The 22,804-nt window shown below is 41.0% G+C and overlaps 2 protein-coding genes across 2 annotated transcripts in view; both read right to left on the bottom strand.

Annotated features, from left to right (window-relative positions):
* Positions 1-638: 638 nt before the first annotated feature.
* On the bottom strand, positions 639-6,845 carry BLOC1S4 (biogenesis of lysosomal organelles complex 1 subunit 4). The gene is made up of 5 exons (XM_027678847.1): positions 6,607-6,845; positions 6,211-6,282; positions 4,935-5,036; positions 4,115-4,249; positions 639-1,659 (listed from the first exon to the last, which is right to left on the bottom strand). The coding sequence occupies exons 1-5, from the start codon at positions 6,820-6,822 to the stop codon at positions 1,561-1,563; spliced, it is 624 nt and encodes a 207-aa protein (XP_027534648.1). The 5' UTR covers positions 6,823-6,845; the 3' UTR covers positions 639-1,560.
* Positions 6,846-7,967: 1,122 nt separating this feature from the next.
* Positions 7,968-22,804, bottom strand: part of PARD6G (par-6 family cell polarity regulator gamma) — a 66,504-nt gene continuing 51,667 nt past the window's right edge. Inside the window, exon 3 of the mRNA XM_027678833.1 lies at positions 7,968-10,776. Within this exon, the coding sequence (XP_027534634.1) occupies positions 9,917-10,776 (860 nt within the window). The 3' untranslated portion in view covers positions 7,968-9,916. The remainder of the gene's footprint in view (positions 10,777-22,804) is intronic.

Here is a 22,804-nt window from a genome sequence, read left to right as displayed (position 1 = left end):
GCTACACCGAGTTAGAGGTATGTAATTTCATTAGATCTCACTGAGGGATAAACCTTCAAGCATTATTTATGCATAAACTGAAAGGTACCACACCTTTTAGAAATGCAATTGTTGCTGCAGTGAAACATCTGAATAGTGAATTATTTATGAAAGTGAGGAGTATGGGAGGTGGAAGAGGAGCCCGTCTTCAATGTCATGTCTGTTCCTTTCTGCATGTTTACATACAATTATTTTTCTAGACTCTTTTATGTTAAAATTCAGATAAGTTTTACATCAGGACTGCTTTTGGAGACTACTAATTCTGACTTCATGATCTTTGTTTTCATTTTTACTCAGTGTTGTTTCAGATATTGCTTACAACCCAGTCCCTTCTGCTGTTTGGAGACAAGAACATAAGGTTTTCAAAGCCTTATCTATTAATATATAATCCTTGCTCTGCAAATCCATACCCTTTTCTGTGCAGACATACTGTTTCCCTAAAGCATTCCTTATTCCTCCAAAATCTGAATTTTGGGTATTTCTCATGACAATTTATGATTAACACCTCCTAGGTATTATATGAGGCTGTATGCAAAAAGGTTCTCAGAAAGAATGGGGCCATCCAATACTGCCCAGTGAAATGCAAGACCACAACAGGGTTTAGATAGCTATTAGTTTATTGACAATATAAATTGCAATCAGCAAGTCCCAGTAACCACATGGAGAGTTGTGAGGGAAAAGAAAACACCCCGGTGAGGTGCCTGACTAAGGCTCAGTCAGGCACATCCCTGCCTCAAGTTTTCAGCATGTTTGTTTTATATGTATCTATAGACATAGATGTATCTATCTCATGTCCACCTGGCTACACATTAAACAATACAATGATGCACTAATTAGAGGCTTGGTCACTGTGATCTGAGGATCGTCAGTGGGAGCAGGATGTTCGCTTTGTGAACTGGGACTAGATTATGTGGATCAAGAGTTGGACTTAATGATCTTGGAGGTCCTTTCCAATCCAGCTGATTCTATGATTCTATGATCCAGTCATGTCCTTGATGAGCTTCCTCTTCCTCCCTTGCAACTAGTATACCCCAAATGTGGTGCATTTCTCTGTACAAACTGCAGGGACCAGGCTTCAAACCTTGGAGTAGATGGTTTTATGCATAGTTTTTCTTTCACCTCCATCATTACATTAAGAAAAAAACCCAAAATAACAACCATCCTTGTGGTATAGCTATTTACACTTGCAGCAGCACAAACATTTACGTGTTAAAGAATTTATATATAAAAGTATGTTTCCTATTATTTTCCTATTAAAAAAAAAATTAATGGCAAAGTATTCTTAAATTCTCTCCCCAAAATAATCTGAAAATTTATATGGTGTTTTAGGAAGATTTTTGAAATAATGAACACAAACAAAGATTACCTGAAAATACTGCCTGAAGGAAGACAATGAGAACCAGAATGGCAATATGTCATCAATAGTGCCCAGAAATGCAGCTGTTTTGAGGTTAGCATTTCTTTTGTTCACTTGGCTGTCTCTATTCTGGCTGATTCATATCAATCCCAAAGAAAAAATCATCAATAAGGTGCTTCATTAAGACATGGAAAATAGTCTTCAGTCTTGAAGAGGACTGGAGGTTCATAGAGCATCTGTTGTTGTCGCGAGGAAGATGATTTCTGAAAATCAGACAGGTTTATTTTTTGCCTTTTTAAAAAAGCATTTTAAAACAAAGCCTACAGAGCTAAAATGCAAAACAACAGAAGTTCTTAAGGTTTATCTCCTTAATCAAGTGAATTCTTAACCATAGCTCAGATGAGTCTGGCATACTCTTAATGTTATTGAAGAAATGCAGGTTTTGATGCTTGTCATTCCAGCACCTAAACAGACTCAGTCCTGGAAGGTGTATGATATGCCAGTGTTGCAGGAGCCAAACCAGCTGCTTCTTTTGAGTTACCCCTAGGCTTATGTTCTCATTTAGTTAGTTAAAAAAGTCTTCATATAGAAACACACCTAGCAGATGTTGCTGTCAAGAAGGCTGCTGCTCCTGTTGAGCTTCTTCATATGACATACAGCTAAAAATAATCTGGTAGTGCACTGGAAAAGAGCTGCTACACTGTTTTTTAGGAAAAGTGTACATGTTTCTTTGAAATATTAACTGTACATTGTTTTGCTATACCAAATGGCTCATTTAAGGAGACAAGGACCACTACTGATTACTGCGTCAGTCTTGCTGCATGTAAATAATGCTGCAACACAACACAGACCCAGTGTATGTTTTCAATAAATGGCCTTCAATAGAATGCTTGAAATTAAGATTTATTAAAGTCTTCACCAATAATAAAGTTTAAAGCATACCAAATATTATTAGCATACTTGGAGTTTGGAATGCTTTTGCAATACCAAGATGATGATATAAGTAAGCATACCTACAAAACAGTAAAGTGGAATATTCAGTTGAGCTGTATACTTGTACTCCATATGAAATAAGTACATAAATTCCTGTTATATACAAAATTGCTGATTTATTAAATTATATGTTGTTAATTTTACAATAATATTAATTTCTCTAAGTTTGTTTTGGCATTCAAGTTGCAATGAAATTAAAAAATATAAACAAAGATCTGATCTATAAATAGTAGATATAATCAGTGTTCTCTACATCACAAATTTTTCCAAATGCAAAAGCAACCTTTGAAATCAAAGTTCTGATTTTTACAATCATCTTCTATCCTGTACTGTCCTATGAGAAAACACCTTGCAAGAAAGGGAAACTAAGGTCACAAGTCTTCTGCAACCCACTGATTTAAGAGGTGCTATATTTGCCTATGTGCAAGAAGGGGATAATTTCAATCCAGTGAGGAAATTCATAGGCAGGCACAGTACCCACAGTTGCCTAAGCACACATTTATGACTAGTTATTTTTGCAGCTGCTTAGCAAATGTTTTTATCTTTTGAGAGTCTACATCCTTAGTGATACTAGAAGTCTTATAGTAGTGTACTTTACACTGACTGGTATTCACAAGGGAAGAACTTTGGGCAAAATCCGAAAGTGAGATTACAAATACACAGCTTGAGAAATACAAAATATATCCTTTTTATAAAGAAACAGATACATTTAAAGGGAAATGGGGGGGACCTTGACTAAATTAAAACTGCACCTGGAAAATACAAACTACAGCTACAATGAAAATCATGACATGAGAAGAGCCTTCTTTTCCAAAACATGAGGAGAAATGTCTATAGGCATTTTCATTCAGATATGCTTGTGTTTACTAGTGAAAGTAGGTATTTCACTATGCAATATCCAGTAGCACTGTAGAATAGTAACCTGCCTTTTAGCTAATCAATTAATGCCAGTAAGTTCTGAGTGTTTTTTTATTGCTATCCATACTCAAACTAAGAAACCACTGGACATGTCAGCTTGCTGACACTTCTAAAGAGTTTTCTCCTTAATAATTGTGAAAAAACAGCTAAGCTGATGAAGTGCTCCCATGCAACACTGAAAAAGAAGGGACTTTCTTAGAACTACCAAACTTTTCAATTGAAAGATTATATTTCCTTGGTTGATAACTGTTTTAGGAAAAAAAAAACAAACAGAAAATACTGTTGAATATTCTTGAAGGCTACTTATGTAGTTGTTTGTTTTTGTAACTGGCCTATAAATAGCAGCTTTGTGTTGGTTTTTTTTGAAAAGAAAAAAATGACAGCACTCTAAACTTAAACATCAAGGAAAATGAAGTAATGAGATGAGAAATTAACTAACTATCCTTTAACAGTCTTGCCTGTACAGGCTCTTCCTACTTGCTTTGCATATCATCAGAGATCAGGGGTGCTTCAGTATAAAGGCTTGTGCATTATGTGCTTGTTTGTGCCCTTCACGTTCATTTCTTTGTGTCTCAGACTTGTTTTGCTAAGTTACACAAATCCTTGCAAGGAATTGTGATTTTTAAGTTTGGCTGTGGTTTTTTTCTTTCAATTAAGCCTGAAAACTTTGTAAAAATCCTAATGAAGTGTATAAAAGTTTTACAGTTAAATTCAGATGCATATGTAACAAACTTACTATTAATTTAATAATCTACTTTAGTAAGTAGAGCAACTAAGCTGGTCACATGGTAACTAAAGTTTACTTACATTAAGGAAGGATGGCATGCTGATTGTGTGCAAGATTTTCTTGAATGTGCTTGGAAAAGCTCCAAGGTCTGTTTCTGCCTTTATGACCCGTTCTTCCAGTCCAGCTACGCTATTTCCAATCATTTTCACAAAAGCCTAGTGTGAAAGAAAAGCAACAGAAATACGACTTTTTCACTAACAAAACAGGATTATGTATTGCACAACAGTGGTGAACGATCCATTACTTAAATGAGGAGTCAAGAACTTCATGTTCTGTTTCCTTTCCACCTACAAGTCCATTTTATTGCTAAAAATTACTTGAGACACTTAAAAGGCTGAAAACCAGGTTAAATCTAATAAAACAATCAGTCTTTCTATTTACCTGTTAAGTAACTCATTTGGACTTCTTAGAATCTAGACTTTCTACTACTAAAAAAAAAAACACAAGGATCTGTATCACAATTTTGAAGCTTTATCAGAAATCAAAAGACCTCTCATTCTATTTGTCTCTGAGGACAGTAACTTTGAAAGACTATAAAAACTGCCTTGCTTTGAGCAGTCAATAAACAAAAATCCTTTTTTTTTAATAGATGTTTTAAAAAAAGATGTTAAAAAAAGAACCAAAAATGTTTAGAATGCTTACAGTGTCCAGAAATTATTAATAAATTGTGTTCTCGTTATTAACCCTGAAGTATTGAACCCAGATTGGACAGGGAGAACAAAACTGGCCTGAGCCCACCCCACATGCATGCATGAACACACACACAGACATGGCACATCACTGATTCTCCCCCCCTTCTGTTTGGGAACAGAATGCATCTAGAAGATATCAAATACCTACCTCTAGTTTGTCAATCTTCCTATATATCTGCCTCATTTCTACTGCTTTTGTGTAAATTTGAGGTATACTTTCATTGACAACTTGAGAGGAATCACTTCGAATCTAAAGACAATTCAAAGAAATAATACAAAAATCAATGAATAAAACAAAGTGTTTAATAGATTTCATTCTGGAAACTAGAACTGTGCTCCAATCAACAGATTAAAATTCAGAGTTTAAAAACACCAGATTAAAATTAGTACAGAAATACTAGATTAAAACCAAAACACTAACTTTTTTGTATAATTTTGAAGTAATTTTGAAGAAAATTTATTTTGCCTAGGCTAATATTTATCTTTATAGTTATATTAAAAGTAGGCTACTACATCTCCTTAGAACTGAGATGGAACATTTTCCAAGACATACTAAAGAACTAGACACATTAAACTAAAATTTTTACCTAAATTTTACTACCGGTACTTTTCCTCAGGTTTGTTAAAAAAGTCAGGACACAAAGTCTTGGTTTACCGCTATTAAAATAAAAAAATCCTAGGATGAAGTTCCCCTTAGAGTTGTGCAGAACTACATGTGCTATGCTTTAAAAGACAGCCTGTATACCAGTGTCAGCTCATAGGGACTTTTCATTCAGTTCCCCCATCTAACCCAATGCAAAAGTGAAAACAAAGCTGTCTTTGTTTTTTAGGGTCCCCCTCTAGCTTTGGAGGTTTGGCAACTCTGATTAGATACTTTGATTATAAAACCCACGGAGCGTACCTTTACGTATTTTAAAGGAAAAGCAGAATATCATATTGTTCTTTCAAACGTGTCATTTCACCAGTCAAAATGGGATTCTCTGTAGGTACATGGATAAATATACAAATAAAGCTAAGTAAATAAGCAGCTAGGAAAAAATTCTTCGCTGAAAGGATTGTCAAGCCCTGGAACAGGCTGCCCAGGGAAGTGGTTGGTGGAGTCATTGTCTCTGGAGGTATTTAAAAGATGTGTAGATGTGATGCTTAGGGGCATGGTTTAATGGTGGACTTTGCAGTGCTAGGTCAGCAGTTGGCCTCTATCTTAGAGGTCTTTTCCAACCTAAACAATTATATGACTGTATGACCACAAAGCTATATGGCCATATTTTGCTCTGACATGAAATTTGGCAGTTTTCATCCACAAGCTGTCTAATTACCAAACGTGTTTTCATACTGAACCTACCTACACGGAAGGCTTCTTCCTCTCCGTGTCTTATTTACATAAGCACTAATTGAAAACGCAACTACATGCAAGTTACACATACCATGTCCAGCATTCCCACGAATTCATCCACTCTGGTCAGTAAGTCTTCTAGACTCTTGTCTAAGCTTTCTATCTGCAAAACAGAAATCCTTTAAAGGTACTTGAAAACACGAAAACCAGATTCTCAGAAATAACACTACCGAGTACAGACATCGTCCACATTAAAACGAGTCTCACAGACATCCCGCAGCTTTCCCCTCCTTGTCTTTGTTGAGCACAAGGGACTCGACACACCGGTACGTCCTGTCCTGCACAGCACCACAGCAGGAGCGTGCCCAGCTCCAGAGGGCTGCGCTCCCAGGATACCCCCTCCCCTCCCGGCGCCGGGCCCGCCGCTGCTCCCTGTCTCCGGGGAGCTCGGCAGGACCCCCCCGAGACGGCCCGGTCCCTCGCCCACCTGCTCGCTGAAGAGGCTGCGGTCGGCGAGCAGGTACGCGGAGTAGGCGGCGGCGGTGGCGCTCAGCGACGCCTCCGAGGTGTCCTCGTCCTCCGGCTCCCCGAGGCCGGAGGCGCTGCTGTGGCTCTGGGACACATTCCCGCTGTCCGCGCCGGGGCAGGCGCCCGGCAGCTCGGCTCCAGCCCCCTCGCCCGCTCCGGCCGCCGCCGCCGCCATCCCACCCCTACTCCCGCCGGGATGGGCCGCCGCCGCCGCTCACATGACCGGGGCGAGCCGGCGCAGCCGCGCTCCCGGCGGGCGGAGCCACCTTCCAAACCCAGGCCCCCGCGCCCGGGGAGACGGGAAGCGGCCGCTCCGGGACTGAGTTCAGCGCCAGAGTCCGGGCACGGAGTCGCCCTGGCTGGTGGAAGCTCAGGCCCCGCTGCCCCCGCCGCCTCTCGGAAGCGTTGGGACAGAAACGCGGCTCTCTCTCCGCGAGCGCTTATGGAGGATTTGCCCTTTAAGGAGGGCTGGCGCGCCTCTGTTCCCTCAGCCGCCCACCTTTACAGCCCAGTTAGGCAATTTAATCTCATAGCCGAAGGAGTCCCGGTCTGTGAAGCCCGAACAACTCAGACGCGTTTCCATGCAGATTGCTCTGATAACGGCCTGAGGTGGGAAGGGAGCTCACTGTGAGAGCTGTGTTGGTATAACACAGATTCAGGCATCAGCATGGGGCATTCAAAAGAGAAGCTGCTTTTGCCACTCCCCACCCCTCCTCACCCCAAAACGTTGCACAAAATGTCTGCAAGCCTTAAAAGTTACTTCACAAAGTGCTGGCTCTAAAGCTGACACATCAATACTTGGGTGTTCTCAGTTTGTAATTCATCTTGGGTACATGCGTGTGAAACACAAGTTATGCTTCCTATCACCTGCGATGAATGAGGTGGAAGAGTTTGGATAGATTGTACTGCACGGTTTCTTTGGACAGTGACATCCAGAAGGCTCCAGGCAAAGGAATGCAGCAGCAGATCACTAAGCCAGAGGTATCCTAGGCTTTTTCTGGGGAGGCAGAATTAACCCTCAAAGCCCTGAGGTTTGCAGCCGGCCCTGCTATGAGTGGGTAGAGAACTATTTGGTTCCCAAGGAAATCAGTGTAACAGTATCCTTTAGTAAAAGCAGTACTGGGAAAAAAGAACATTATGGAAAGAAACTCAGTATCACTGAGATCAAGCAGCGGGATCAAAGTCTGTACTAATACAGAGAAAATCATTACTAAAACGGTTACATAGTTGAAGAGCCATCCAATCCAGATACCTTGTTTTCACAGGGATGGGATATACTTCCACATAAATGCTTGAGCACGGGGAAAGAATATAGCTTAGAAGTCAGACAGTGCACATTTTATTGCAGACAGGTCACATTGTCATCAGTTAAATAAGGAAAAACGAGTAACTTCAGCCAGACAAATCACTTATTCATAAAAGTAGTCTTATTTAAGGTGTAACAAAATTTTTCTGATAAGATGGTCTGATTGACTAAAGCATATCCAGAATTCTTTTTTTTTACTGCACCAATAATCAGATTTTTTTAAAAAATTAAAACCTTTGGTAAAGTACAAACACAGTTTTAAGACGAACAGGATCAATGATCTATTCTCACTGTGCCAGTAAAAATAAGTACAGCTCTATAGCTGCTGTGATACCTAGAAAAAGTTTAATTAGAGTAAGTGAAAGAATTTTAAAATAAACTTTTAAAGCAAATCTAAAAGAAATAAACTAAGTTCAATGTCCCAAAGATATTTAACAATGAGCAGAAGACTGGTTGTTCCACAGGTATTCTAAATTAGCAACAATGAATTAGTCCACACATCCTTTTTCCAGCCATTACAGATTCCAAAATGGAATGTAATTTCTTCAAACCAAGACTTCTGAATTTTCATATCCATACAATATTTAAGAAATGTCTATTCCACCATATAAAAAAAGCTTTAATGTACTACAAAGTTAAAAACAAAGAGCAAATGACACAAGCTAAAAATAGAAAAATACATAGTAAAACATTTATATTTTGTTTCTTACACTGATGAGATATAACAAAATATTTTGGATTAAATCACTTTCTTAGACTCATGGCATTTTCAGAAGCAGACAGGTAGTGACTCAAAAGTCACTGGTCACCCAACAGCCAGCACCCAGTAAAGGTGTCTGACCATCGCAAACATCCACTATATTTTAAGTTTCTAGAAATCCTGCGCAGATGTTAAGCTTTATTTCTAGAAGAGTCCAAAAATAACAGTTAGGTTTGAGAGTCAGTCAGCATCCCCCTCCCGCTCTGTTTGGCAATCAGCCAATCTTTTGTAAGGAAAGACCTTGTGGATTTAGGTGGCCCCAAAGGTACAAGGGATTGCGTCAGCTCTGAGGTGAAGGGGACAGTCCTAGCACACTCTTCCACTTCTGCTGCTTTCTTGCTTGCATCTCTAAAAATTCACATGAACCATGATTTTGAAAAAAAAAAAGAGATGATGGGGAAAAAACCAAGAGGTATTATCTAATAAATATCGGAAAAGAATACACCACCACACAGCGGTGCTGACCCCGCCGTGTCGGTGCCTCCCCGCGTTCCCAGCGCTGGCCCGCAGGTGGCGACCGTGCCCCAGCAGTCACGGCTTCATCCTACACACGGCCGCCTCGGGCCCCTAAAACCACTTATTTTTATATATATAGAATCTACAGTTTCCTTTGGAAAATGTATTTGCAGCATCTCCCAAACGTTGTTACCCCCAAAGTAGGAAACAGCTACTTTTATATAGAGCTTATCTGGATTAGACATAAGGCTGAAAATATGGTGTAAACAAGTTAGCGGAAGGGCTGTGTGTAAGAATAGAAGATGGGATGGCTGTTAAGAAGCGCTCCCTTTAAGCCAGTATTAGAAGAAAACCAGGTTCCACTTCAAATAGACATGTCTGTTACTATTAAAATCTAATTCATATACATGCACGTATTAATACATCCACCCATGTATTCAAACCAAAGTATGTAGCATTGCCATGGGTAAGGCTGCTTAGATTTATACCAACTAAAACAAATTTGTGTTCTCACTTCAGGGCTGGGATATGAACCAGATTTTGCACTCTGGCTTTCTCCCGACAAATTTTGCAGTGCATGACAGTTTTATGTCTAACTCCAGATGCCACGTTTCCTAGAAAGCAACAATTTTCTGCACCCGTGAGGTCTATGAGAATATCAGCTCCCTGTTTTGTGCATAACATGTTGCACGAGTTAATTGTCCCAATTGGCACTTAAGACTGTAAAGAGAATTGCATAAGTTGCTACTAAAGTGTAATGACTGTTCCATCCTCCTCGATACCTCCTCTGGGGATAACCAGACTGTGTCGGGGATCAGTTTTTAAGGAACTGAGTAATTTGTGGATGTTGCCATTGCTTTCTCGGCCAGAGTTGTTGGTCAGCACCAGGTCCCTTTGAAGTCTGTGGCTAAGGCTGCTGCCATTGATTCGAGAGAGGCTACTGGAAGTAAGGCTGTGCAGTTTAGGAATGTGCTGTGGCTCCAGACCACCCTCAATGACAATGTCAGCCTCTTCATCACTCTCCATTTCATCAGGGTGGAAGTTCTGCAGCACATGGGATGTAGGCAAGCTGTGGTGACTCGCAGTGCTGTCTGTAGACTGGCCAGAGCTACCAGACATCCTACTGCTCCGAATAATATTGTTCCTCTGGTTTGCTGGCTTGACTGTGATAATAAGATTATGGCTGTTGGCAATCATCATGTCTGTGACTTGGTCAAGAGTCTTTCCTGCTACTTCAATGCCATTAACTTCCAGGACTTCATCATTCACAGCCAGCAAGCCTGTGCTCTCTGCTAAGCCACCAGGAACCATACGAGAGATGAAGATACCGGGTACTTTTTCCAGTCCATGAGGAGTAACTCTTACGCTGGTGCCATCACGAATGTAAAATCCTAAGGGTTTCTCACACCCGTGTCGATACAGCCTCACTCTCCTGTGTGTTTCAGGAAGAATGTCCACATCAATTATGGAAGACACTGGTCTAAAATCATGAGGCATGCTAATGTTAATGTGAGGACGCCGTCGGAGGTTGTCATTGCGGAGTGTCACCAGAGCCTTCTTCTTCCTCGATAGTGTGTTGGTCCCAAAATTGCTGTAGTCCACTTCATCTGAAAGAGAAGCAGTACCAATGTATATCAGTCAAACAGAATAATTCAATCTGCAGGGCATTTTACACTTAAATTTGGTTCAGTGAAGGCACACTCTTAATAATATGGAAAAAAATCAAATTAATTCTTCCACTTATTCTAACCTTTGTTTCACTTTATGTCCATCAGCACAACATTCAGAATGAATGAGTTGTTTATAATTACTACCCACACTTCTTCCATGTTTTGGGAAAAAAAACCCTTTTCTGTCTGAACTCCTATTTCAGCTATGCAGTATGCAATCACTTGCTGCAGGCCTGATATACCATCTTAGACATGAGTCTGTATTTTCAGAATTGGATTCTAATTTTACACGTACATCTCAAGTGGGCAAGGAGCGTATTCCTAACCTGAAAGTCTGAATTAGGGTGCATTTTAATACTCAATACATAGCCTTAACTGATAGCAGGCCTTAGGTACAAACATGATAGCAGAGTGCAAGAGAGTAGTTGGATACATTTTTTGCCTAGCCTTTGTTATTTAGTTGATATGCATCTCTTGGTACATCACTTTTCTCTTTGGAATATTTTACTTAATTTCAGCTGAACTTGACAGCAATAAAAAGTGCTAGAAGTGCCAGATAATGAAAGGTTCTGTGTTAGCAAGCAGCCTGGCAGAAAGAGATGTAGGGAGAAACTGCTCTGCTGCCTAGTCTGTATGCTAAACATCATAGAATGGATATGGACTCCTGCCCTTGAGAGGAAGATCCATAGGAAAGCTGCCTTTCTAGGGTCTGCAATTTAAGGAAATGTTTAAATATTTCAGTCTCTTTAGCAGTTATTTCAAGGGCACTGCAAAGTAATCACTTTTAAATCATCCAAGTAAAAGAAGTTATTCCATATAAGAAGCTCATGTTGTGCTTTGCATAAAAAACACTTAAGACATGAAGTTGTTAGTGTACAAACTGCGTCACTGTATTTCCCATTAAAAATACTGTGCATAGTTTAAACATGAAATATGCACTAGCTGGAAAATTATTTCATGGGGAGTTTAGCATGATAACACTTTTCAGATAAACTAACAGACTTCCAGTTTATTCTACTGTTGAAAACAAGCAGTATAATCCAAAAGTACATTTACAGAACTGCCACTAAGGATTTTTTTTCTCCAATAAATTAACCTTGCATAGGTTGGAGGAAAAAAGGTGTTAGTAAAAACAAGCTTATAATTGCATTTCTATGTCTTGCAAGGTCTCATTTTCAAGTCTAAATTCAAGGCATATTATTGACAGACTTCAGTTAAGTGACATTAAGTTACACTAATCAAAGGACACTAAAAAATGTGCTAAGCGGCAACCTGATCAAACTGAGCCTCCTTGGAGCAGGGTGTTAGATTAGCTGGGCTCCAGAGGTACCTTCCAGTCTAATTTATTCTATGATCCTACACAGTTATTTGGGCTAGAAAAAGTCCTTTGAAGACTTCAGAAAGACTATTTCTCATTCTCCTATAACTTATCTACATTGGCTATACTAACCCTGAAGACATATAAGGCATCTAGAAGGTGGCGCCAAAGGAAAAGTTCCTGTAAAATAAAGATACTCCTTGAACAAATCTGTTGTGTTTAACTTCACATTTGCCTCTTCTCTCTCCTCCCAGGCTGTTCAGAGCTGTACCAATTACACAGGCCTTACTGTGTTATTGAGGCTGGTAAGGCACAGGACTGGAAGTCCTTAAAATCACTCAAATGTGAGAAGCTCCCAACTCGTTTCTGGAAGCGTATTCACAGCTAAGACAGTGACTTTGCAGAGGGGGCACCTTCTCAAGTTCACTTGGTGAACAGTCAGTGCAGTGTCTACTCTTTTGAATGCACAAGCCAACTTCTAGAGCCAAAGCCAGGTATTATTCCTTTTCTTTCATCAAGATCACCATCTACATTCACCTAGTTCTGACGGATGATTCTGAAGGTTCACAACAAATACCTTTTCCTTGTCAAGTATGGGTCCATAAGAGATGTTTTTCATCACCACATGCTGTGCCCTGCTCACCCTCACAATTCACAGATAAATTTCTGTGACAGTCCTAAGAAAACAACTTGGGGATTCAGATTTAGAATCTAAATTCTTCCTCACTTGAAACACAGCACTGTAAGAACAGCAGTGCTGTGCCTTCGAGTCCAAGAGAACCTTTACCCCAAAATTTCAGTTTAAGATGGCAATTAAAATTACATACACATTACAGGTCTATGTGTTTAAGACTGTCTCCTGCCGTACTGGCAAACCAAACTTAAACCAAAATCTGCATCCCTTAAAGACTCATAAAAATAGGTAGGCAAGTACAGTTCAGTGCACTGTAGGTAAAATGAGCACATGCCCTGGTTAGTCATCTGCCCCCTGAAAGCACTCAGGTACCTGCTATCTCCCTTCCTCTCTATGTTAGTATATTAATATTTAATTACTTTAAGGCAAACTTGCTAAAGCTTTACCAAATAGTTCATCTGGGAATATTTGTTGATAACACTGTTTTCTTCTCCTTAAATTAACAACAATTCTCACATGCAAGTCTGTGATGATCAAGTAGTAATGTCACAGGAGAAGTATGATGGTCCTCCTAAGACACACAGGTTATTTCTGAACCAGCTTTCTTGGGTTGGGCCAGCATCAGGGCAGTGGAACAAAAGAAGTAGTTGCTCTACACCTGTGACCTCCTCACCTGTGCTCAGTCCAGTAACCTGCCTCCCCAGATGACTGCCAGCACTCCTAACCTCTGAACAGCTTCAAGACAACCACCTCCTCTAAAACAAAAACCCCATCTTACCACAAAAAATGCTACCTTTTTCCTCCAAACATGAACCAGGCAGAAGCAGGATTACATTACAAGTGATACAGGCTACCTTCAGTGTTGGACCACTGATCATTCTTGGATTTAGTATTACAGGGCTAGACCATGGTAAAAAATGAAGTCCATGTCCCATTGATGACTAGTGTCTGTTTTTAAAACAATGCCAAGCATTAGTTTCCAACTCTGACTCTAAACAGGATTCCATACAAGGAAGATGAAGTCCTAATTTTAACAGGTAAAAGCTATTACAGGTTGGAGAAATGAGAGCTAATTTGAAGAGCTTTTAAGAAAAAATACTAATTAACTTAATTTTCCAGAAAAAGTTCAAGTACAGAATATATGCCCCTTAACAATACAGGGATTATTAGATTATTTGAATTGAAGATAACCTGCTTACTAGCAGCTATACTCAATTGGGACATCACCTTAAAATAAAATAAAAAAAAAAACAAAACAAAAAATCCTGCAGAACAAAACAGCTACCTCCTCAATGGTACTTAGAACCACTACTCATGCTGTAGGAATAAAGCAAAGTATCTCTACTGAAGTTTAACATCAGCTGTTGCAGTAGCATCAGAAAGTCATTAATCCCAAGCACAGCAAAAAGAAACCTTCCTTCTTCATAAGGGAACTGGGACAGGTCAGACAACATCATTCACTTTTACCAGCTATGGGGTGGCCACAACCAGTACTAAACTGCTCTGGTGGCATGTGTCAGACTGAAATGAAAACTGTATCAGTGCATAATTTATGATGATACACTTTTAATGAAGGTCAGCAACTTCTTGTTAGGTTTTGAGTTTCTCACTGTATTGAATTTCAAGCAGGAATGCCACTTCAGCTAAAGGAATGGACTGTGCTTGATGCCAGGTCTCAGGCAAGACCAGTATATACCATATGGAACCAGGCAGAGCTCATTTTTCATGTTTCATTTGTTGCAATATCAAATTCTCCTTTTGTGGAGCAAAAGGTCTATAGAATTTTGCATGTGTACTACCTTGAGAAGTGTCATCAAATGGGACATCTGAACAGTGCTTGAAGCCAAGTGTCATGTCTTCTTAAGTCTCAAATGAGGCCAGAATGAAATGTTACTTACATACAGGTGACAGAGGGAAAATTAACCTTTTAGGTCTTGAATATGTCCCGGATTTCTCAGAATGGGGCAGATTACATGGACCATTTTCATCTACAAGATGTAGTGCTTTCAGACAAAGATGTCCTATGAACTGGCCAGATAATCCTGCATGGCCACTAAATTTTGAGACTCGGACCTGAATTTTACTTGTGCCCATAATTTACTTCCCACTGAAAACACTATTCCTGTAAAAGAGATGAAGAACACAATTTAGCACGGTTGGAGAAGGACTCCTCAGATTTTCTGTTCTCTCTTACTTGAACCTGCAATCCAAAGCTACACAAAAAATACCTCAAACTCTTCTTGACATTGAATATTATTGCCACTCTTCTCCCAAAAAATCTTCAGCTTTCAGTAAGCTTTAAGAAACATTTTATTATCTAGCATGATTTGCATAGAGTCATAGAATCAACCAGGTTGGAAAAGACCTCTGAGATCATCAAGTCCAACCCTTGAACATAAAACCTTAAGTATTTTGGCTGCATCCTTTCAGTTAATATGCGCTTGGTGGTAGGTTTTTTTGTTTGTTTTTTTTTTGTTTTTAAATAGCATTGTCACTACCTGCTTACCCATAAGGACCTTTCTGTTAGAGATGATATACGCTACAGATCTACAGACCTCTTCACACAGATATACCTATGCTCACTTTCTTGACAACAGTGGTGGTAGTTAAAAACATATCTGTAAATTCACAGATGGTAACATCTTTGAGTTACTCTTCTAACAACTCTGTAGTCAGCCTGTGACTTCACAGAACACATTACACCTTCCTGGTGGGCACCATGAATCGTATGATGTGGTCTATCTGGATTTCAGCAAAACCTTTGACACCATCTCCCAAAGTATACTCCTGAAAAAGCTGGCAGCTTAGACAGGTGCACTCTGTGCTGGCTTAAGAACTGGCTGGATTGCTGGGCCCAGAGAGTGGTAGTGAACTGTGCTGTGTCCAGTTGGCAGCTGGTCACTAATGGTGCCCCCCCAGGGATGAGTGTTGGGCCCAGTTCTATTTACTACCTTTACTGATGATCTGGATGAGGGGATTGAGTGTACCATTAGCAAATTTGCAGATGACACTAAGTTGGGGGTAAGTGTTGATCAGCTGGAAGGCAGGAGGCCTCTTCAGAGGGACCTGAACAGGCTGGAGAGGTGGTCTGATTCCAACGGGATGAGGTTCAACAAGGTCAAGTGCCAGGTCCTGCACTTTGGCCACAACAACCCCATGCAGCGCTACAGGTTGGGCACAGAGTGGCTGGAGAGTAGCCAGGCAGAGAGGGACCTGGGAGTCTGGATTGTCAGGAAGCTGAACATGAGCCAGCAGTGTGCCCAGGTGGCCAAGAAGGCCAATGGCATCCTGGTTCGTATCAGGAACAGTGTGGCCAGCAGGACCAGGGAAGTGATTATTCCCCTGTACTCAGCACTGGTGAGGCCACACGTCGACTACTGTGTCCAGTTCTGGGCCTCTCATTTCAGGAAGGATGTCGAGGTGCTGGAGCAGGTCCAGAGAAGAGCAATGAGGCTGGGGAAGGGACTTGAACACTAGTCCTATGAGGAGAGACTGAGGGAGCTGGGATTGTTTAGCCTGGAGAAGAGAAGGCTCAGGGGAGACCTCATTACTCTCTACAACTACCTGAAAGGAGGTTGTAGCCAGGTGGGCATCGGTCTCTTCCCAGGCAACCAGCAGTAGGACAAGCGGGCATGATCTTAAGCTCTGCCAGGGGAAGTTTAGGCTGGATATTAGGAAGAAATTTTTTACAGAGAGGGTAATCAGACATTGGAATGGGCTGTCCAGGGAGGTGATGGATTCACCGTCCCTGGAGGTTTTAAGATGAGACTGGATGTGGCATTTAGTGCCATGGTCTAGTAACCACAGTGGTGTTGGATCAAGGGTTGGACTTGATGATCTTGGAGGTCTTTTCCAACCTGGTTGATTCTATGATTCTCTCATTAAGTCGTACAAGACATAACAGCAGAGCATAGTTTAAGGGCTATTTATAAGGGAAAAAAACTGGTTAGACCATTTGGTTGTAGCCAAGAGAGTATTGTATTTCTTTAATTTACATGAAACAAGAAATTATAGACCTTCTGAAAAAAACAACAGGAGCACCACTCCCACTGCTTGGACAGCTGCTTTTCATAGGAACTGCCTGCCAGATAAAATACCAAAGCTTAGCCAGATAAGATTGTATAAACAAGCTGAATTCCACAGAGAAGCAGACTGCCAGGCTCCTATAGGAACAGTTCATTTCAGACTCTACATTTTCAGTGTACATGCGCTCATGGCTTATTATTTCCTCTGGGAACTGTGGAACATTAGTTGACAGCTCTGGAAAGTACTTCAAAGACAAAATTACTTCCACTAGGGAGAGCAGCACTTCAGGCAGCTTGGGAAGGAGGCCAATGAGTCATTAATAGTGAAGGGTAACCCCTCCATCCAACAGATCTCCATTACTGAACATTCAAATTAGCAGCAGTCAAAACTGTTTCAAGGGAACGTGTCATGTTTAACCCTTCTACCATTCTGTGTCCCAGCTACAAAACACTGTCTGTGTTTGACACAAATTGCAATCAGTGTCTATTTTCTCAGAAAGATCAACACCAGAAGCATTTGTGAAAACAATCAGACAACAAATAAGCTGGCAGTCTCTCGTTTATGACCTATAAAGCTGACCACATGCAAAGGGATTTAAGAGGAAACAGATATGAAGTGAACTTTGACTTGGGGGGAGGACCAGTGCCAATATTGCTCATCAAGGAGTATTTAATAACGGGAAAAATAAGGTTATCTGAATGCTAACATTGCATTCTATGTGTTGCAGGAATATTAAAAAAAAAAAATCCAGCAATCACTGCTGCCAGCAACCTCTGGGTGAACCAACCCAAAAAACACACTGTAGGTAAAGTAGTTGTAGCTGCTATTCCATCAAAAGTGAAGTAATGTATCCTGTACAAGCACAAACCCACACACAGACACTTACTCCCTTCTCTCCCTTCATATCACTGTATCACAAGAAACTGGAAACAATCTCATCAACATTAAGACTACTTAAATGTTACGGTTTATCTATAACATTCAACAGGGCTTTGGAAGCACAAACTAGGCCTAGTAAACTGCAGTTTTGCCAAAGGCAACCTTCCTTCTACAATGATTCAGTACTAAAGATATTATTTTGCCTTCCTACTTAGGAAGTGTTCATTCATAGGTTAGGATTAAAATCTAATACAAATGTGTAACATTACACACATGTGTAACACAAATGTATTTCCAACATTAACATCTCTACTTCCAACACTTATAAATTTAAAATATCCTACCTTCTTTCAAGAAAGTGAATGTTATTCTTTTCTTTGGTTTAGCATGTTACAGCAAGCAAAACTTGAATTGCATTAGCCTAAGGCTCTTTACAGTGTCAGACATGTATAAAAAATATTTTTCTGCCAGTTGCCTTGAGGATGGAGACAATCAATTCCTTGGGACTTAAGCCCACGTTGCTGGTGTGGCCTCCTGCACTTCTCATTGCTTGTCATCAGAGGCCACTGTTCCCTTGCTGAACCTCTTCCCTTCCCAGCAGCAGGCCCTTTGTTTCTGACTCACAGCACTGTCCCAAATGGAGCAAAAGTTGTTGCTGGACCTCCAAGTTTGCCCCACAGAAGAAGTGAGGCCTTTGGAGGAGAAGGGTGCTACCAAATATAAGTAAGCACTCAGGCCTGTACCTCCCAAAGCTATCCTTACCCTCAGAAATATCCAAACCCAGTTCCCCAAACTAGCCATAGGCTAAATATAGGACTCCATCCACACTTTCACCTGTAAAATTTGGTGGTTCCTAGGATTGTCAGGGTTTTTTTCCTCTAGGTTTCATACGTGACTTCTACCCTAAAACATGACACAAACAGCCCTTCTCCCCTTGTTTTTTTCCACAAACCACATTATGCCAAGGTTGCGGTTTTTTTGCAGCACTAGAAAATTGTAGGGTTTGAGCTTTGGCTTCATTGCTGTTTTGCTTGGGTTTTTTTAAAGTATTAGTTAATCTTTCTCATTTCCTGCAGTAGATCAGTGGGAAGTTGGGAAAAGTCATGTTTTTCTTCCACATCTCAGCCATCAATCATTATTATGTTCATCCCAAGGTCACAGGTGCTGCTCTGGAGGTTTTATTGGTGAGATGGTTTCCCAGGCCAGTCAGCACTGACCGGACACCCAGCAGCAGTAGTAGGTTGGTGATGCATGCAGAGAGCAATAGCATCACCTGTAAGCAGCTCTCCTGATGGCCAGAGCCTGACAAAGAAGTCTATATGTACACAACAACTCCCAGAAACCATTAAAAACTGTGTTCACTCAGCCAATGGTATCAAAATGGGAGGGCTATCAATCCTAATCAAAGATACTTAGGGAGAAAAAAAATCACCCCCAAAACCACCACTCTCCAACCTACAGTTTCATGCAATCTCTACAACAAGTCATGATCATAAACTTTAAGATTTAAAGTTATTAAAAAGCAACCATTAATTATTCTGTTTCACCCACTCCATTTTTGACCTGGAGCAAACACACTCTTCTATTCACTCAGATCAAGCAGTTGAAGGGAGCAGTAACAGCAGTAACTCTTATTATGCACTGCAGCTACAATAAAAATCTTATTAAATGACACAAAAAGTGATAGATTTTATAAAGTGAGTATTGAATATAACTGTTTCCAAACTGGTAGCAGAAAATAGTTACTTTTTCCACAAATCTAAAGTACGGAAGGCATGAAACGTAAACAGAGTTTACAGATTGAACCAAAGAGCAAGTTCAGGAGAATACCATTCTGTTTTTCATAACTGCAGTATTTGAAAAAAACACCACAAGTAATGAAAAAAATTCACCTCAGGATCATGAGCATTCAGAATATGAATTTTACACCTCTGACAAGAAACAAAATTTTTGTCTCACACTAGTCTCAGAAGAAGCTGCAAATGAAGCTTGGAAAGGCAGCATGACAGTAGGCAACATAAAATAAAGGCGGTGTGTTTGTATGACAAGAGTATTTACACAGCCATAGGTGAAAGGAGAAGGTTTTGAAGAGCTGCACTACCGAAAGTGATCAGAACCATCATCCTATAGATGACAGGATATTAAAACACAGCCATTTCCTCAGTTCAGAAGTAATGTCATCAGCAATGAAGGCCATTTCAACAGCCAGCAGAGGTGAGCCATGCTAGGAAGGCAGAACCTGTACTACCCAGTTAACACAGATTGTAGCTCTCCAAGGGAATCTGAATCTAGCCTGGTATTTCACACTCCCTTCTGTTCCTTTCTGCCACATACCCTCGCCTTCTCTGCCAGATGCTCTCCTCCTCTCCAGTCTAGAGTGATGAACCCTCCTTAGCTAAAAGAAAAACTGGCAGTTATCAAGAATCCTCTATTACCGTGTGGTCAGGTTAATCATATTTCTGTAGCATGCAGGCAGTTTTTCTACTTGGAAGGAAAAGATATTCCAGAGCTGGGAGCACTAGTAGCTTATTCAGAGGTGACAAATGAGACATTCAACTGCTACAAACATTAAATCTGTGAGATACAAGAGTACTATGAAGAAAGACTGTTTTTTGTTCTGAAGTAATTCTTTCTCATGCATTCTTTTGCTGAGTAACACCTTATTCATCCCAAGCTAGTTCAGACAAGCAAGCTAGGAAGTGTCTTATTCTTCTAAATTCCCAGTAAAAATAACTAAAAGAAAAAAAAAGAAATCCCTAAACTGTGGAGAAGTTCATATTAATGAAGATTTAAGTCTCAAAGAAATAAATGATGATCTCTTCCACACTCTTTATCTTGGGTTGTTCTGAAGTTCCTACCAGACCTTCTCAGAGAAAGATGTGTTTTTAAGGAGTTAAAATTCTTTTAGGTTTTGTTTTCTCTCTTCAAAAAAAAGGATGCAATAATGTTTTTATAGCTTCACTGTTGTGGTGTGATAATACCACATACATCCTGCAAAGGGGGGGAGGGAGAGAAAAACATTTGCAGTGCTTTACAAAGCACTTTTCTGGTTCCTGCCTCCAACCCAGCTGATGGTAAACAAAATCCAGATTCTGCCTCTTATCATGGAATTAAAAAGGTTTCACAACAAGTGTGGCATAAGAAATTAATTACAACACTTGTCTTTCAAGTCCCGACCTCTGGGAGTCTCCCAAGCTTTGCTGGCTGGAGTCAGATTAGTCACAAGATAAACACCCCTCGTGGGCCAGCCCCTATGAAGGGCTCGCACAGCTGCTCCCTAGCTCATCAGCCCCACACAGCCGCTGCCCCGGATGCCCTGGGCCTTATGGCACTGACAGGCTCTTGCCTACACCTGTGGCCTCCCAGATGCACCAGGATGCCCTCCTGGCTGGTGGGACTGCAGAGCTGTGGGAATCCCAGACAGTTTATCTCCTGCATTCAGATGGGACAGGAATAGGTGGCACTGCCCCTGCAGAGACACGTTTTCCAGTCCCCTGTTCCCCAGGCTGGAGCAGGCCAGGGCGGGCAAGAGCAAGCCCGCGGGCAAAAGGAGAAGGAGCAGCACCAAGGCCTGGCAGAAGCAGGTCTGAGCCAGTCATCATCCTCACCAATGGACAATGCAACCCCGTGCATCAGACATGGTGACAATGGCACTGAAAAGGAGCACTAAGAATTAATGCAAAATCAAGGGCCCCTCAGGTGGCAGGGGACAAGGGAGGAGCAACCTCAAAGAGTTGCTGGTATAAAGCAGAAAAGCTGCAAACGCGTACTATATAAATCTATTTAATGTTCTGTTTCCTAATGCAGAGGAGAAGCAAGGTCAAGAACCCAATCTATTACAATTCAAACTGTGTCTGTAACACTTCCCCAAGTTGCTGGCACTCTTCCTCCCTCAGAGGACATGGCAGCTCACCTCATAAATGGAAATCATTGCTGCTTCTAGATATAAACAAAGCAAAAGCCAGGAAGCCCTCTTTCCTGATGACAGGTTGCAAAGCAGTAAAACTGTCTATAGAGTGCAAAGTAAAACTTTTTCTCAAATAATCACTAGGGCAGAAGCAAATGCTACTTTTCTTGAGAGCCCAGTTGCTCCTGCAGAGGCCCAGCCCTTTGCCAGTCAGTGCAGAGCCGATCTACGCTACAGAGAGTGGCCAGAAAGAACTCCCCACTAGGGGAACAAAATGCCAACCTCATCCCTAATGCACAGCTGCCCCCAGCTGAATGCTGCTGCTGGTGTATCCCAAGTCCCTGCCCACAGGCTAAGGAAGGGCTGAAAAAATTCAGTCTGAGGAGGGCTGCCTGTCTGATATTTGCCCATGCACAGCCTCCCTACAGAGCAAAGCACATGCTGGACATTTCTGTGGAGGAAGAAACTCCACAATACACTTTTTTTGTTTTCATCACAACGGTAGATATTTACATAATAAAACTTTATCTCACAGGTTCTCAGTGTGACATTTAGCGTAATCCCTGTGGTCTTCACACACATACACAGGTGTGGCACATTACTTTGTGGTACCCATAACCCCTGCTGCAATGGTGGCTCTTACCCGGGCTAGAGCAGCAAGTTACCTCCTTGTTTCCTTTGCTGCCATAACCACGAAGCAAGAGGATTAGAGCAATGTCCCCACCCCTCTTCCTCAAAACAGAAATGGAGCCTTGCCCAACGTACAACTACCTTGGCTTCTACAGTTGAGAACAAAATAATTTTTTACTTTTAATGTTAAGACTAGCAATATCTTTTCCTGGCCATCATCAGAAAGCAAGAGGCACTTGACTCTCATCCCTCTTCTGTTAGTAAAAACTGCATGTTTTACTTAAAAGCAGATTAAAGGATCATGGTGAGTCTGGCAGAAGGATCAGCTATGTAGAGTAACTGGCTGATTTCCCCAACATTATTTTTATAATGCTGTATTCCTTTCTCCATCACTGGCTAGGGCTTCATGCTCAATTATGTACACAAACTAATTAAAGGCTGCAGCTTGGGCAAACTTTGCACCTGAGGGGACTCCCCAAGAGCTGTCAATGTTCGCAGCACCTGCATACTTGAGGAGTCTAGCCCTCAGATGACCACTAACTGGACTGTGAAGCTTTTTTCCTAGAATATC

This window comes from Neopelma chrysocephalum, unplaced genomic scaffold (genome assembly GCF_003984885.1).
Source record: "Neopelma chrysocephalum unplaced genomic scaffold, ASM398488v2 Primary Assembly neopelma1_22b, whole genome shotgun sequence".
Lineage (NCBI taxonomy): Eukaryota > Metazoa > Chordata > Aves > Passeriformes > Pipridae > Neopelma > Neopelma chrysocephalum.
This window is presented reverse-complemented; position numbering and strand designations above follow the sequence as displayed.

What these genes read in the sequence shown, in the direction of transcription:
- BLOC1S4 (XM_027678847.1), bottom strand. Translation starts at nt 6,822, where the DNA reads ATGGCGGCGGCGGCGGCCGGAGCGGGCGAGGGGGCTGGAGCCGAGCTG. An exon ending in GCAGCCTCTTCAGCGAGCAG is followed by an intron (nt 6,283 to 6,606) that starts GTGGGCGAGGGA and finishes TCTGTTTTGCAG; the next exon opens with ATAGAAAGCTTAGACAAGAG. An exon ending in TCGTGGGAATGCTGGACATG is followed by an intron (nt 5,037 to 6,210) that starts GTATGTGTAACT and finishes AATTGTCTTTAG; the next exon opens with ATTCGAAGTGATTCCTCTCA.